Source organism: Rhinolophus sinicus, chromosome 17 (genome assembly GCF_057876585.1).
Source record: "Rhinolophus sinicus isolate RSI-liver-muscle chromosome 17, RSI-T2T, whole genome shotgun sequence".
NCBI classification, from domain to species: domain Eukaryota; kingdom Metazoa; phylum Chordata; class Mammalia; order Chiroptera; family Rhinolophidae; genus Rhinolophus; species Rhinolophus sinicus.
The window spans coordinates 82192989-82210124 of record NC_142517.1 but is presented as its reverse complement, the minus strand read 5'-3'; the positions used below and the strand labels follow the sequence as shown (position 1 = coordinate 82210124).

Here is a 17136-nt window from a genome sequence, read left to right as displayed (position 1 = left end):
ACTTTCATTTAATTCTCACAAATGTCCCCATGAGATAAGGCCCATTATTATTTTCACTTTACAGATAAGGAAATGGAGGCACAAGTTCATAGTTAGTCATCCAAATTCTTTTGTTTTGAATTCTTTGATTTTTTTTTATTAGTTTCAGGTGCACAAAACAATATAATAGTTAGACATTTATCATTTATATCCCTCACACAGTGACAACCCCCCTACCCCCATCCACTATCCCTCTGACATTTCTCACAGCCATTACATTTCCACTGTCTCTATTCCTAATGCTGCACTCCGCTTCTTGTAACTATATACATGTATAAAATTGTAGTTGACATTCATTATTGTTCAGCTTCAGCTTCAGGTGTACAGTGAAGTGATCAGGTATCTACATCATCCCTGACGTGGTCTCCCTAATGAGACAAGTGTCCATCAGATGCCCTACAAAATCTTTACAACATTATTGATTACATTCCCCAAATTGACTTTCGTATCCCCGTGGCGATCTTGTGGTTACTGACTGTGCTTCTAATCCCCTCACTTTCCCCCTTATCCTCACACCCCCTCCCATCTAGCAACCCTCAGTTTTTCCTCTATGTCTCTAAGACTGTTTTTAATTAGTTCATTCATTTATTCTTTTCTTTAGAGTCCACATGTAAGTGAGATCATATGGTATTTGTCTTTCTCTGTCTGACTTATTTCACTTTACATAATGTTCTCTAGGTCCATCCATGTTGTTGCAAATGGTAAGATTCACTCTTCTTTATGGCTGAGTAATACTCCATTGTATAAATGTACTACAGTTTCTTAATCCAGTCGTCTACTGATGGACATTTCGGTTGATTCTGTGTCTTGACTATTGTGTATTAGTGCTGCAATAAACATAGGGGTGCATAAAGTTTTTTGAATTAGAGTTTTGGATTTCTCCGGATAGATACCTAGGAGTGGAATTGCTGGATCATAAGGTAGTTCCATTTTCAGTTTTTTGAGGTACCTCCATACTGTTTTCTATTGTGGCTGCACCAATCTGCAATCCCACCAACAGTGCACAAGGGTTCCCTTTTCTCCACATCCTCACCAGCACTTGTTGTTTGTTGATTTATTGGTGATAGCCATTTTGACTGAGATGAGGTGGTATCTCATTGTGGTTTTTATTTGCATTTCTCTGATGATTAGTGAGGTTGAGCATTTTTTCATATGTCTGTTTGCCATCTGTATGTCCTTTTTAGAAAAATGTCTCTTCATGTCCCCTGCCCATTTTTTAATTGGTTGTTTGGTTTTTTGGAGTTGAATTGAGAGAGTTTTTTATAAATTTTGGATATTAACCCCTTATCAAATATATCATTGGCAAATATCTTCCCCAATTTAGTAGGATCCCTTTTTGTTTTATTGATGGTTTCCTTTGCTGTGAAAAAACTTTTTAATTTGCTGTAATCCCACATGTTTATCTTTTCTCTTACTTCCCTTGCCCGAGGGGATATATCAGTAAAAATCTTACTCTGGGTAATGTCTGTAAAGATTCTTCCTATATTTGATTCTAGGAATTTTATGGTTTCAGATCTTACATTTAAATCTTTAATCCATTTTTAATTTATTCTTGTATATGGTCCAGCTTCATTTTTTTGCATGTGTCTGTCCAGGTTTCCCAGCACCATTTATTGAACAGACTATCTTTACCCCACCATAAATTCTTGCTTCCATTGTCGTGTATTAAATCACCATATAGGCATGGATTTATTTCTGGGCTCTCTATTCTGTTCCATTGATCTATGTGTCTGTTTTTATGCCAGTAACATGCTGTTTTGATTACTGTAGCCTTGTAGTATAATTTAACGTCAAGTATCGTTCTACCTCCCACTTTGTTCTTATTTCTCAAGATTGCCGAGGCTATCCAGGGTCTTTTATGGTTCCATATGTCATCTAAATTCTTAATGATACTCCATTTCCAACGTAAAATTGTTTCAGAGAGATTGCTGCAGTATCAAATTAAAAATGTAATTTTGTTTCATAGGGTTTTTGTTAAATATATTTTATTACAATTCTTTGAAAATTGGTAACTCTACAGGCCAGATTGCTTACAGATAATCCGAATAATTACAATCCTCCATTAATTGATCACGCCAGAGGTGAGAATGAAGGCCGTGTCAACTTCTGCTTTTTTCATGTTGTGGTCTCATTATATGATCTATTGACTACCAACCAGTTTTTTGTTGCTTATTAGTTTTCAGGTGTACAAAATAATGCAATAGTTAGACATTTGCACCCCTCACAAATTGATAATCCCCCCAACCTACTACTCCTCTGACATCATATGTAGCTGTTACAATTCCATTTACTATGTTCCCTATGCTGTACTCTACATCCCATGAGCATATATAATTATAGTGGACATCCAACATTATTCAGCTTCAGATGTATAGTGCAGTGGTCAGGCATCTGCACAGTCTATGAAGTAATCCCCCTGATTAATCCAGTACTCATCTGACACCCTACATAATCTTTACATTATTGATTATATTCCTCAAACTGTATTTCATATCCCCATGACTATATTATGACTACTAATTCGTACTTTCTAATCCCTTTACCTTCTCCCCCATCCCTGTCCCCATCTAGCAACCATCAGTTGTTGTTTTTTTCCCCGCCTATATCTCTGAGTCTATCTCTGGTTTTTTTTGTTCATTTATTCTGTTCTTTAGATTCCACATATAAGTGAGATCATACAGTATTTGTCTTTCTCCATCTGACTTATGTCACTTAGCATAATATTCTCTAGGGCCATCCGTGTCATTGCAAATGGTAAGATTTCAGTGTTTAAGATTATTTATTCTTGTACAAGTTTCTCAGTAGTTGTTACTAGCATTTTTAAGAGAGAATTCTCCTATGTGCAGGGAGTATACCACTTATTGCAATGGCTTTATCATGCACCCTGATGCCTACTCACTAAACACCAGTAATATCTTTCCCCACTCACAAATTGTAATGCTCCTTAAGAAGCATTGAGAACCACTGAGCTCATGAAAGACAGATAAATCATTGATCCATGCAGCCAGTGACTTACAATAATTTACCTTACACCACTAGTTAAGTGTCTTTTGTCCATCTGATATCTGTGTTTGAAATTAAATTAGAGTAGGGTTGCCAGATTTAGCAAATAAAAATTCAAGACATCCATTTATCTGGCAGCTCTATACCAAAAACAATATAATTCAAATATCACGTTCTGGTCTCTCTTTAATCCACCAATGGAAGATTACTAACAAACTGTAAACTCACGTATTTGAGATTTAGAAAAACAAGTTAAATGACACATCTTATACTTTAAACTTGTAATGGCTAGAGCAATACTGTGATCACATAAAAATATAATTTATATTAACAAATATGTAGTCTACTGAATGTGACTAAACACAAAATACTAATAAAAATTTATATTTCTCCTGCTACAGACATTAGACGTTTATCTTTCAGCTACAGTTCCACAATATCAAATCCCAAAAGGTTCATGAATTTAATTTCTTGTGGAGTAAGAGATAGGGAATTATAGCAAAGAATAATTTCAGTTTTCCTGATTGAATTGTGAAAATTTAGAGTTGTAGTGTTTCATACATTCTCTATTGACATGTGACCTTAAGGAGGAGAAAAATGATAATGTATTATTATCACATGATATGATATCTCAACTAAATATGCATTCGTGTACACCAATTTTTTGTTTGGATGTTTGTTTAGATAAAAAAGAAAATGACAGTTCCTTAAGAAAGATATGCCACAATAAATGAAAGACCTTTCAACCCTAGTAAAGAAACATAGTAAAGCCATTATGAATGATGTAGCAAGTTTAGGAAAATGAAACCTGCTATTAAATATGACAGACTGTCACAACAGCAAAAATCCGTGTAATCATAGCTGATACAAATAAAACAATATTTGTATTTAGTTTCTTTCAAGGAATTAAAATAATAGAAATCTTTTCTAAGTTAATAGTTTTGAATAATGTTGCAAAAATAGCAAAAAACTCAGATAAAAATTTCTAAATGTAAAACATATTAACATTATATAAAGTCACTCATGGCTCTACCGGCCTTTGTATTTCTTCAAATCTCCTTAAGATAATTACATCTATATCCCTTTTTTATCTCCTGTGCATGATTGTGTTATTCTTTTTCTTTATAATCTAGTATTCTTAACCAGGCTTCCTATTACTTGGCTTCAGTAAATCCATAATCAGCTAAAATTGGATTATTTTTGCTTTTCACACCATTTAATGAAATCTGAATTTCTTGTAATTATTTTCCCTGTTGTAAAATCACCATTTCTTTTGTAACTTTAAATAAGAATGTCATATGAATGTGTGATATAATTATCTCCACCTGGCATTCAGTGAAGCTCCATCATTATGAGCATTTTCTTAGATAGTGATGAAACATTGCAATGTGGAAAATACCTTGTGTGGAAAACATTGCACGTGGACACACACTAACGTTGTGCTCAGTGATAAATATCCCATGCAATAACAAAGGAGAAATTAGCTTCACTGTTTGTGGAAAGTGACCTCAGCGAAATTTCTGGCCTACCACTTGGCACTTTTGCCACACCTCTTAATGTTTAAGGGACTTCAGCCCTGCTGGACGATTTTATTAAAGCTCCATAAAATCAACAACAAAACCAGTTTATCCACAGAATATGATTTTCATTCTATGCTATATTCAATGCAGTGCACAATGGTACTCACCCATTAAAACAATTCTTTGTAAATTTGCTCTTTCATAAAACATCTCTAAAGATCTAAGAAATGTTAGCTTTAGTAACAACTTTAGTAAAAATTTTCTCCATAGAAGCAAGATGTATAAAGATGGTATACAAAATTCCTTTAATCCTGGTCAATATACAAGAAGCCTCAATTTTTAATTTACAGTATTTTGCCATGTATAATGTGCTCCTATGTATAATGTGCACCCACATTTTTGGCCCAAACTTTCAGGGGAAAAAATCTTTCATTTTAATTTTCCAAGGGATTTTCCAATAAGTTTGTAAAAATATCGGCTAGATTGCTAGCTCCTGCCTAAAGTGTATGAAGAGAAATGTTATGCTGTTCACCCTGTGGTGATAAAGTTGGTATCACCTATCTTATCAAGTCAGAGTCACTTACTCTGTGGACAACAAGACGTCACTCTTCATTTCATTTCGTTGAATCTGTGGCCAAAATTACTTTCATTGCAAGTTCATTGTAAATTCAACAAAACTGATGATCATATTCTAGGGTATTATTTGGCATACAGATATTATAGATTTCTAGAGTTACACTTTTAATTCATAAGCATAAATAAAAGAATTTAAAACATTTATATAAAAAAATATAAAAAATGTATAGATATGGAATTAGTACTGCTCATGTGTAATGTGCATCCTTATTTTACTCTCCCAAATTTGGGCAAAAAAGTGCACAATATACACAGCAAAATACGGTATATTAGGTGCAAAGTTTGTGTCAGGAAACAGTGCAGTCTCTTCAAAAATAAAAGACTTCATATGGTATTTGTCTGTCTCTGTCTGGCTTATTTCACTTAGCATAATATTCTCTAGATCCATCCATATCGTTGCAAGTGGTAAGATTTCGTTCTTCCTTATGGCTGCGTAATACTCCACTGTATAAATGTACCACAGTTTCTTAATCCAGTCATCTACCGATGGGCATTTCGTTGTTTCCATGTCTTGGCTATTGTGTATAGTGCTGCAATAAACATAGGGATGCATAAATTTTTTGAATTAGAGTTTTGGATTTCTCCAGATAGATACCTAGGATTGGAATTACTGGCTCAAAAGGTAGTTCCATTTTCAGTTTTTTGAGATTCCGCCATACTGTTTTCCATTGTGGTTGCACCAATCCCACCAACAGTGCATAAGGGTTCCCTTTTCATCCTCGCCAGCACTTGTTGTTTGTTGATTTATTGGTGATAGCCACTTTGACTAGGGTGAGGTGGTATCTCATTGTGGTTTTTATTTGCATTTCTCTAATGATTAGTGAGGTTGGGCATTTTTTCATATGTCTGTTTGCCATCTGTATGTCCTCTTTAGGAAAGTGTCTCTTCATGTCCTCTGCCCATTTTTTAATTGGGTTGTTTGTTTTTTGGGAGTTGAGTTGAGTGAGTTTTTTATAAATTTTGGATATTAACCCCTTATCAAATATATCATTTGCAAATATCTTCTCCCATTCAGTGGATCCCTTTTTGTTTTATTGATGGTTTCCTTTGCTGTGAAAAAACTTTTTAGTTTGATGTAATCCCACATGTTTATTTTTTCTCTTACTTCCCTTGCCCGAGGGGATATATCAGTAAAAATCTTGCTCCAAGTAATGTCTGTAAACTTTCTTCCTATATTTTCTTCTAGGAGTTTTATGGTTTCAGATCTTACATTTAAACCTTTAATCCATTTTGAATTTATTCTTGTATATGATATAAGGAGGTGGTCCAGCTTCATTTTTTTGCATGTGTCTGTCCAGGTTTCCCAGCACCATTTATTGAACAGACTGTCTTTACCCCACTGTACACCAGAAGCTGAAGCTGAACAATAATGAATGTCAACTACAATATATATGGTTACAAGAAGTAGAGTACATCATTAGGAATAGAGACAGTGGAAATGTAATGGCTGTGTGCGATGTCAGAAGGGTAGTAGATGGAGGAGGGGGTTATCACTGTGTGAGGGATATAAATGATAAATGTTTAACTATTACATTGTTTTGTACACCTGAAACTAATAAAAAATGTTTAGAAAAAATGTCTACCTCATCGTGTTGCTGTAAGGATTAAATAAATTAGTACAATCAAAAATAAAGAAATAAAATAAAAAATAAAGGACTTGCGAAATCTGAGTGTAGGAGGAGACGCCTTAGGTCTCTATATCTGAAAACTGCTGGGCCTGATGGGGTTTCAGAGGGACCAAATGAGATGCATTTTTTGCAGCAATCGATGTAACTTGCATCTAGGGTACTACTGTGGTTTAAACTTAGACGCACCATATCAATTGCCAGTCCTGCTCATGCACTAGTACTGCATGTGTATTAAATTTTCTTCTGGCTAATTTTAGTGTCTTTAAGGTCATTGAGAAACCAAATTATAATGCTACTATTATTCCAAAGTGCAAGATTTCTAATTTATATTCAGAGGAGTGCAATCTCCCAAACAGGAAGTGGACCATTTTTTATTTTTAATCTATAGTGGAAAGATTTTGTCCTGGGAGTCTGCCAGCTATGTGATACCATTTCCCCACGAAAGGCCTGTTTTCTGGTCTGTAAAATGAGGATGTTTCTAACTGGATGATCTCTGAAGTCCTTTTTTACTCTGATATTCTTTTATTCTTTGATTCATTATATAATTTTATGGATAAATTTACAAGTAATTTACTTTGTGGTTGTTGTTTTTTTTGGGGGGGGAGGGGGTTGCTTCAAAATTACCTCCTTAAAATTGAAAAAGCATGTGGCTTCACCTTTGCAAACTCTCATGTCTTGTCCCAAACAGAAAAGTGTAACAAATTAAGAAAGGTGTATTGTTGATTTTCTTCCCATTATTTCAAAAATATATGTAATTACTATATGGTATAAAAGTTTTCCCCATTTTAAGCACTAATACTGATACACCTAAAGCAAAACACTGATTCTTCTTGTGCTGCATAGATTTCATGTCCTGTTGTAGCTACTTCCTGCATGTTTATAACTCACATGGACATGAATTCTGCAAATAGGCAATGTCAGTAACTTGCACTTATATCCCCTTTGTCAAATGTAGGTTTAGAAATTTTATCATAGCATTTTGATGCTTCTAAACTCTCTTTAATTTAACTGAAGTAACTATAGTTTTCTTTTAAAAAAAACTAAGTTATTTTTTAAATTTATGAATAAAAATGCATTCCATTCTTTAGCTTCCTTGTAGATGTCTTTGTTGATTACAGGTTTTATTCCTATTAAATGATCAACAGCTTTTCCACACATTTTGATTAATGTCAATTTTTATCTCTTAAAAGGATCCTTTCCGGCCATTGGGGTGGAGACGTTTTGCCCCAGCTTCCTGAGGGCAGGGTTTTTAAATAGCATCCAGGCCCCGAATCCAGTGCCAGGGGGCGGATCTTTGCCCCCCAGGATTCCTGCTGGTAGGTATTTCAAGTGAAACTTTCTGCACCACATACAGCAGTAGCACTGTGCTCATCACTGATAGATTCACAATACAAAAATAAGTCTTTCTAAAATATAGTGTTGAAAGAAATGCAAGCGACTGTTTTTTTTTTAAATGCAGGAACCACATGTATGATACCCATGGTGTAAAAGAAGTAGAAGAAAGATCTGTAAGCTGAGCATCCAGTTAGCATAGTGCTGCCTCTTCTTCAGGGAAAGTTTTTACATAAATAAGAACTAGAGCTTCAGGTCCCAAATTTGTAACTCAGGAATACAGCAAGGATGAATTTAAGTCACTGGAATTGGCTAGAAAAGAGAATTAAAAACTGAGTGTTATTAACAAAGAAAGTAACTCCATATCTGGTGAGTTTATAGAGATTTAGTTAAATTTCCATTTCACAAAGGAAAAATGACTTCAGTGAAAGTCAGAAAGTAGAAATTTGAAAGAAATTTTGAGAAAGAAAATTAATGTGCAATTCTCCCTAAAAATAGCAATCTGATCAAAGCCGAATTTTATGAATGAGAGAAACAAAATATACGCTATTGAACATTTCAAAATACAGTTTTAAAGTTTAGTAAATCACTCTGTGTGTTATACATGGTATTATTATAATCACATATTTCTGTGTTTTCTGTCATTTTGTAAAACATTCAGCTGCCTTCCTCCCTTGTACCTGAAAGATGCAAACCCACTATATATTTTATATATGTCTTAACAAAATAGCATTAGGATATTGATTCTTGGAGTTTTTTTTTAACCATAATTCTTGTCTTTTTATCATAATTAATAATTATGCTACAAATTATGGTGATGACACCAATGTAATCAGGAGGACTTGCCCAGCCAGCGATATACTGGGAACATTTGAAAAGACTGGGAATTCCAATAAAAACAGAATCCCAATGTGCACATTTCTTGCTTTTCTTAGCAAAATTATACCAACAAAGCTGAAGATTATTATATTGGCAGTTTTGTATTACCTTTTTAATTACCCTTGCCCACTGAATTAAAACATGCAAAAAGTAACAAACTCTAAATCTGCTTCGATGTCATATGGTTTTATCCCTGGATAACTACTGACGTGTTTTGAGGCTTTGTGGCCAACAATGCCACTGATAGAGTAAGAACCAAAATTATGGGAATTAAAAATTAGCAATTTTAATTCTAATGAGAGTTTGCCACCTTTTTTTCTCTCCCTAGAAACAAAAAGGATATGAATTGCACATGAATTTTGTTGTTGTAAAAGATTGGAAATAAATATCTATAGAAGTAAAACTCTCAAAGTTAACTACAAATATGAAAATGTAGCTTTCATATATATTATTAATATCTCTGTGATTGGAATTAGGAGGTGAATGGGTTATTTTTAATTTAATGGCTTAATCCTTAACTCTTAATGACAAATCTTGGTGCATTTGGGTAGGTTTGGCAGAAATGACATAACAAAGTTCAGTACAGACTTAAATTATTCAACATCACTAGTGAAAAAATATAACCCTTGTCGTTTAGCTGCTGAGAATGATAGACGCAAGGTGATGTTTCTGTAATACATACACAGAAACAACTTTCCAGAGAGGGATCTAAAAGAACACTCTAGCACTCTATTCTTCTAAGCTTTAAGCCAATTTTGCCTCTAGCTTTCATAGGAGAGAAAACTCAGTTCAGTTTTCATGACTTACATACAAATCAGGTGTAACAAAATTGCTTCATAAAAAGTTTATAGATCTAAACTTGTTCTTGTTCCCTCAACTGAAATTAGCTCAGCTCACTTTTCCTGGCTTATACCACTCTGATAAGTGATCCCTGTACACTTTCTCTGTTACTTTTCCGTAATGACTGCTATGATTTCAAAGGTAATTTTTATCCTTTTCCATTCAACTCTATCTTATTTCCCAAGAATTTCCTTTATAATTTTGTGTAAAGAGGAATGAAGCAGCATTCATGAGAAGTTTATTTTCACTGTTTCATATTAAAAAAGAAAACAACCTAAAGTATTTCTTTGCCACACTATAGCTGAACTGAAGACCCTTGAGGTTTAGGACATCAGTTTGAGGGCAGGAAGCACTTCCTCCCTTGACCTTTACCGTGGCAATGTAAACACTTGGCCAAAGGTTGACGTTAGTGGGCAGCAATTAATTTTCTTTCTACCAATTGACAATATGTCACAGTACTTTGAGTGTCTCAGAAGACATTTGCTGTGTCCTTCAAAAAAAATCACAAAACGTCTTCGAATGGTGGTGCTAATTTGGTTCTCAATTACTTATCTTAATCAAATTTAAATGAGTTACATGATGATGGATCTTATATAAAATAATTTATTTGTATTCACATCACACCGTGCTAGCTAGGGGTGATATTTTTACAGTACCTACTTATTTTAACACTAACTGTAATAATAAGACAACCATTGAATCATGAGACCCAGAAAGCAGACAAGCCTGAAATCAGTATTTATGTAAGTTGTCAATTGTTCATATTGTTTACAGTCATCCCTCCATATTTGAGGGTTTTGAATCACTGGATTCAACCAACCACAAGCTGAAAATATTTGGGGAAAAACAGAAAGTTAAAAAAAAAAAAAAAAACTTGAATTTGCCACTCACCAAGCACTATGCTGAGTTCATGCAAATGAAGCGCTCTGTAGGCAGACCCAGCTGTAGCCTGTATGCAAATATAGGTTACATGAAACTACAATCTATTTTATATAAGGGACTTGAGCATCGTTGGATTTGAGTATCCTCGGGGGGCCTGGAATCAATCCTGTGTATACCAAGGGATGGCTGTATGTGCCCTTTTTCACAAAGGTCATAGTGAAGGCTTATTATTCTTAGTTTCAAATAGAGAAAAACACCAGGAAGTAATTGGCTGAAAGTTGAATAGCAAGTATATCCATACATTTAATGCAGTGTCTTTCATATAGTAGTCACCCAGTGAAGTAAGAAAATCACAGGAGAGAAGAAGAGAGGAGAAAGAAGGTGGGAAGAGAGGAGAAGAGAGCTGAGAGATGAGGAAAATAGAGGAGAAATTGGAATGACATGACTGAAATTATATTTTTTAAAATCAAAGTCTTGCCCACTGCATTTCTCCCTATTAAAACCAAATTGTATTCCTTGAAAAAAATGATTGTGTCTATTCTAAATATGTTATCAGGAATATACGCTAAAATGATAATAAGCTTGCTCTCTTTGCTCCATCTAGTTATTTTTTTAATTTCATTCTTAGTCAAACAGTATTTCAAAGTGGAATAGAACATTTTCATATGCCATACACTACTGATTATACATAGGGTCTTAGACTGATGACTCGCTTTATAACAGATTTCACCTCTACCCAAACCCTTTACATGTTTGAGGGTTTCACGTGCTTACCATACACAAATGAAAGCAGAATTATAAAGTCCTTGAGAAATAAAATTACAAAATGATAATGAAAGAGTCATACATGGAAGTTTCACTGATTTGTTCTCTGTCACTTCATAATAACTATGTGACATCATATGGTATCTTAAATTTACATAAGATCCAAACATTAAAATGTGTCTTAAAAATTAAACTTATTTATAAAATATAAAGGAATATTTGTTGTCTAATAATGTCTCAGAAAATATCCTAGATTGAATATGATTATATCAAGAAAATTCTAGCTTACGTTTTTCTGTCAGTTTTCTACCAATTGTGGGAGATTGGAAAATAATATTTTTCACTAATGAAGTAATTTATATATATATATATATATATATATATATATATATATATATATATATAGAGAGAGAGAGAGAGAGAGAGAGAGAGAGAGAGAGAGAGAGATTGGATTCTATATATATATATCGGATACCTTAAACTAACAAGCTTTGTCAATTATAAGTGAAGTGTATGAAAGAGGAAACTATAAGAACAGGCAGCATGTAGGATTTAGAAACACATAAATTCTGAAAAAAGAAAATCAATGTTGAAGATCTCTCCTTAATACTTACTCTGTGGTTAATCATGGAAGCTCTCTAGTTATTGAGGGACTGTTCTGAAATTGTCTCAGTCTGCCTACACTTTAAACACAGCGCTATATGTATAACACTTCTTTGGACATTTTTACCTGAGCTTTTCATTGCATGACACATGTTAAGTTCAGAGTAAATGGCAACAATGGAGTGAATGGTTGTCTTCACCTTGTTGCTTTGGCAATACCACGAGACACCTTCTCTGCTTCTTCTGAATCAAATAACAGGAGAAATACGAATATGTGGGGATTCAAAAACAAGATTTGCAAATACTAAGTATATAATTAATAATTATGTTTAATATTATTTATGTCTTTGCCCTATGAAAAGCGATTTGGACTAGTCTTAAACTCAAAAGCCAGACGTTTTCCTACCTTCATTACTGCCCCCTGACTAGCAATGTCAGGAAATGAATTCACAACCCAGTTTTCTCTAAACTGGTAACAGATCCACCTAAATCATTCCTATAGCAGAGGGCTCACAGTGCTGAGCCACTAGTAAAATGTCTTCAAAGTCCATTAACAATGATTATCAATATTATCCTTTCCATAGTTCATGTGAAATCCTATCTGATGTGGAGTCAGGGCAAATATTGCATGCATTATTATCCAGTCAAATATGTTTTTTATTCAGAAGGCATATGATTTAGATGCTACAAATAAGCCAGGAATGACAAATAAGGTTAGAGCTGCAGAGAATCTAAGATCTAGTGAACATGATATTATCAGGTTTTAATGCATATAAAACACTACAGAAAAACAGTAATGCCAATATATAAGTAGGTGGCAGACTTTGGAGCAAAGTATGATGAGTTAAGGAAAATTGGCATGAACTCAGTAGGTCAAGGGAAATCGGCAGTGGAAGAGTATATATGCCTTTTAAATACAATCAAACTGCAGTGCAGAAAAAAATCAAAGTAAACCATTTTATTTCTTTATGTGGTCAAACTTTGTAGAAAAGTAACTGTTTTAAGTTCACAATTTGACATTTCAAAATTAGTCACTTTTGATAAGAGCATTTCTATTGACTGTAGTTCTTCTGAGGATGATTATTTTTATATTTTTGTAGTACTTATGACAATTTATCTATTTTATCTTTAACAAAATATTGTAATAAATATACACAAATGATAAGAGACAGTGGTTTCCTTTTTAACTAAGAGATCTTCGGTGGGGGGGGGGAATCTTCTTTGATTGAAAAGTATGTTTCACCCATTTCTACAGCTGAGAATGTTGCCAGTTACCCTGAATGAGGTATGTATGAATGAGTGTGTATGTGTACCTACTTAAACCAAAAGCCAATTATAAAAGGGATAAGTAAAACTGGACATTTGCAAAGTAAAATCCTGAATAAATGATTCGAAATGTAAACTGTGGTGGAAAGAAAAACCTTCCCTGGATTCCTGACTTCTGGTTTCTTTCATCTTTGCCATGTGTATGATTTCAAGCCCAGTAGGATACTCAGTACCCATCAGCCCAGTTCTCCCCTAGAGAACTCTCTTTTATGAAAGTGTGTGCAGCACGAGCTTTAGAAGGAAACCTGGCATAATTACAATGATTAAAAAACTAGATTGGGGAATCGGGGAGAGATCTGGGCAGAAGGCTATGATTATTCTACTTCAGGAATCAGGATAGGCACAGAGGAGAGAAGGTCCTGAAAAATGACACACAGAACACACCCAGCCAACAGAAGCACAAAGGTGACATTAGTGATTGTATTTTTAGTCATACACCCATAAGCAACCCCTTAAAAATATTTGCAACATTGTTAGTTCTAAGTTAGAGAGTCAGTCAAGAACATCTTTAGAAGCTACTGCTACTGCTACTGCTGCTGCTACTGCTACTGCTGCTGCTACTGCTACTGCTAGCTCTAAACCCAGCACAAAAGGGGCGAAGCAGATAACGTCAAGGTTGCTTTCAATCTGCTTCCTCAGTTGCTTAAAGCGAGTGAGTTCCAAAATGCATGCACGTCATCCGTTGGTTCTTTGACTTACTTGAGGAGAAATACACAAAAGTTAGAAAATGATTTAAAACTTAAGGAAGACAACTTGAAGATATCAATTGGAATAAGAAAAGTTGGGATGGGAGCATATACATAACTGAAGGTATAATGTCAACCTTCAAAGAGCATTCACTTTGCAAAAACTTTAATCTATTGCAGAGTTTATGAGTTTAGGAACTTCTGTGGACAGATGGTCCTGATGTTGAGGTACAGCTCATGAATCAGATTTCTTATGGATTAGACTTTCTTTCTTGTCCAGAAATAACATTGACTTTCTTCTCCAAGAAAATGGACATATGATCATATATGTCAATGTTTGCATACAATTTCAGGAGGTTTCTGTACACCCAGAAGTCCATAAAAGAAGAATCTCAGGTTCTAAAGAACTAAATGTTCTATATATAAAATTATATTTAACTGATATAAAAGAGCATCATCTTTATATAAAACTCATAGTGCATTAAAAAGAAAGAACAGAGCTGCAGGATGCATTTGATATTAAGTTCTTGAACATTGACAAAGAGAATTTTGATTTTTTCTTTTTTTTTTAGTGCTAGAAAAACATGAAAAATCTTAAAAGAGCCTTTGATTAATGTCCCAATTTTTTACCATTCTTTTTACTTCTCTATCCTCAGGTTCTTTAAATAACTATAGCCTTTGACCTTAGCTATGCCTTCTTACTGGCATAAATGCTTCTTTTAGTATCATTTGAATGTTTGAATCTTAAAAAATTTGTATCATATGTATTACTCTTTAAATCTCAGTTGAGAATGTATCTACTCCCCCCACACACACACCCCAGAAATTTTCTTGCTTTATTATTACAAATTGTGCCATCTATTTTTGTCCTAGCCAAAGAAACTATCAACACTTTCAAAAGATTCATCCAAGAATTTTCTTCTCACAGAGAAAAATTCTGAAAAGACTGTACACAGTTTGCTAAATTAACTGAGTCTCCACATGGGTCAGCGTTTAATTTTTGTATTGGTTAGGATTTTTGTGTCAATGTTTTCTCTTTAATTGGAAACATGACAAGAAACTGAACAGTTCAAATGCCTCTTCCTCTCTGGAAAAACACACTGATTCTGGTAGGGCAGCACGCATGCCCTCATGAGCTGCTCGGCCACTTAAGAGCATAACAAAGGTGAGGATAGAACAGTCCTGTTACAAAGCTTGTCTCATCTCAGCATTCATTCTTTTACCTTGTAGGACAAAGGACAGTGGAAGTTGTCCCGTGGCACAATGTTAGCTTTTCATAGTTCTATTCACAGAGGTAGGAGAGTATATTTAGCAAAATTGAATTAAAAAAATAAAAATTTAACCTCTTGCAAGATTTGCAGAAAAGAATAAACATAAATAACTTGTTTTTCCTGGAAAGAAAACAGTTGGTAGTTTAATTTATAACATATGTATGATTTATTTAACAAATATTTTCTCCATTATAATTAAAATCTCACATAAATAACCTGTCTATAGCTTATCTAGAATTTTTAAATTTTTCTATTGATTGTCTTTTGATTAGTGAATGATACAAAAGACCTAAAAGTTAAATATTTGATCACTTCTGTAACCATAAGACACTTTTGAAGCCAGAACTAAAGTGCAGCATTTGAAACACTTCTGGAAAACATGATACTTTTACTTTCTCCCAAAAGCTTCAAGACTCTTTTCTAAAACATTCAGAATGTGTTAATAGTTTCCCAAATGTCTTCTCCAGAGGTTTTACAAAAAGATATCATTTTGCTACTCTTAAATGTTCTCATTCATGCCTTTTACAACTGAAATTTCAACAGGTGAATTTCTGTTCTTTTAATCCATAAATGAAAATATTAGGATCATTTAAAAATAAATCTATTTTTAAAGGAACCTTAAAATCATTATCATAAACTGATGTTGGGAGATGGGAAAAGCAAACCTCTAAAGTTCTTTTTTCAGTAGATTTCCTTAGTACATATTTCCTGTTTATGTAGAACATGACAGGGCTTTAAAATCCTAGAATTTCTCAAGGACAAACATATTTGGGAGTGACACAGTACCCAATTCATATGCCTTTCCAGGATATGTTTGTATGATGAAGCATTGAGATTTAAGGTAATACTGTATCTTCTCCATAATTACTAATGGAGACCCAAGTATTATTTTGGAGTAAAACAAGACAGTCAAGCACTCCGACTCTGGAGCCAGATCGCCTGGCTTCGAGCTCTAGCTCTGCCAATTGGTCATTATGTGTCTGGACAGGTTGCTTAAACTCTCAGTGCATCGGTTATCTGATCTGTTAAATTGAACTCATAATTTTACTCACCACAAGGGTTGATATGAGAACTAAATGAGTTAACACATGTAAAGCCAATAGAACAGTGCCTAGTACATTGAAGAACTTATTTTTTAAAGTCAGTGGTTATTACATACTCTTATGTGCTGATTTAGTTATGGTATCTATTTCTAAATCATCTACCCAAAAGGTTTTCACAGAAAAAAACGAAGAACAAAGGCAGCATAAAATTATTTATTTGACATGCAGTTTAATTGGTTTTGAACTTAGACATTACATAGTTTTTCAAGTCATGAGACTTCTCTGATGTATTTTGCTCATTGCCACCTAAGGATAATTAAACTATTAATTATTGCATAATCAATTATTTCATAATAATTGGAAAGCAAAAAGTCATAAATCAAACAACTTCAAAATAAGGGGTTTTAAGTTGATCATGATCATTACATTACTTTTATAAATGTGGGTGGAATAATACCATATCAAGAAAGCCATTCTTTAAAATTCATGTTATTAACATTTTGCCATATGGTTAGTGTCTTACAGTGAAAACATATTCTAGCATCAGGTATCTTTGGCAGTAACTTTCTTTGTCAACAAGACACTTATAATTAAGAAGAAATTCTTTCCATATGGTGATTTTCAGTAGCGAGGAGGACATTACTATTACTGAACTTAATAGATGCAGATGTTATGCCACTGCT

General features: G+C 33.9%; 1 protein-coding gene across 1 annotated transcript in view; it reads left to right on the top strand.

The window, feature by feature from the left end:
- Positions 1-17136, top strand: part of EPHA6 (EPH receptor A6) — an 860810-nt gene that overhangs the window by 677774 nt on the left and 165900 nt on the right. The window contains 1 exon segment of the mRNA XM_088794040.1: positions 8017-8142. Within this exon segment, the coding sequence (XP_088650166.1) occupies positions 8017-8142 (126 nt within the window).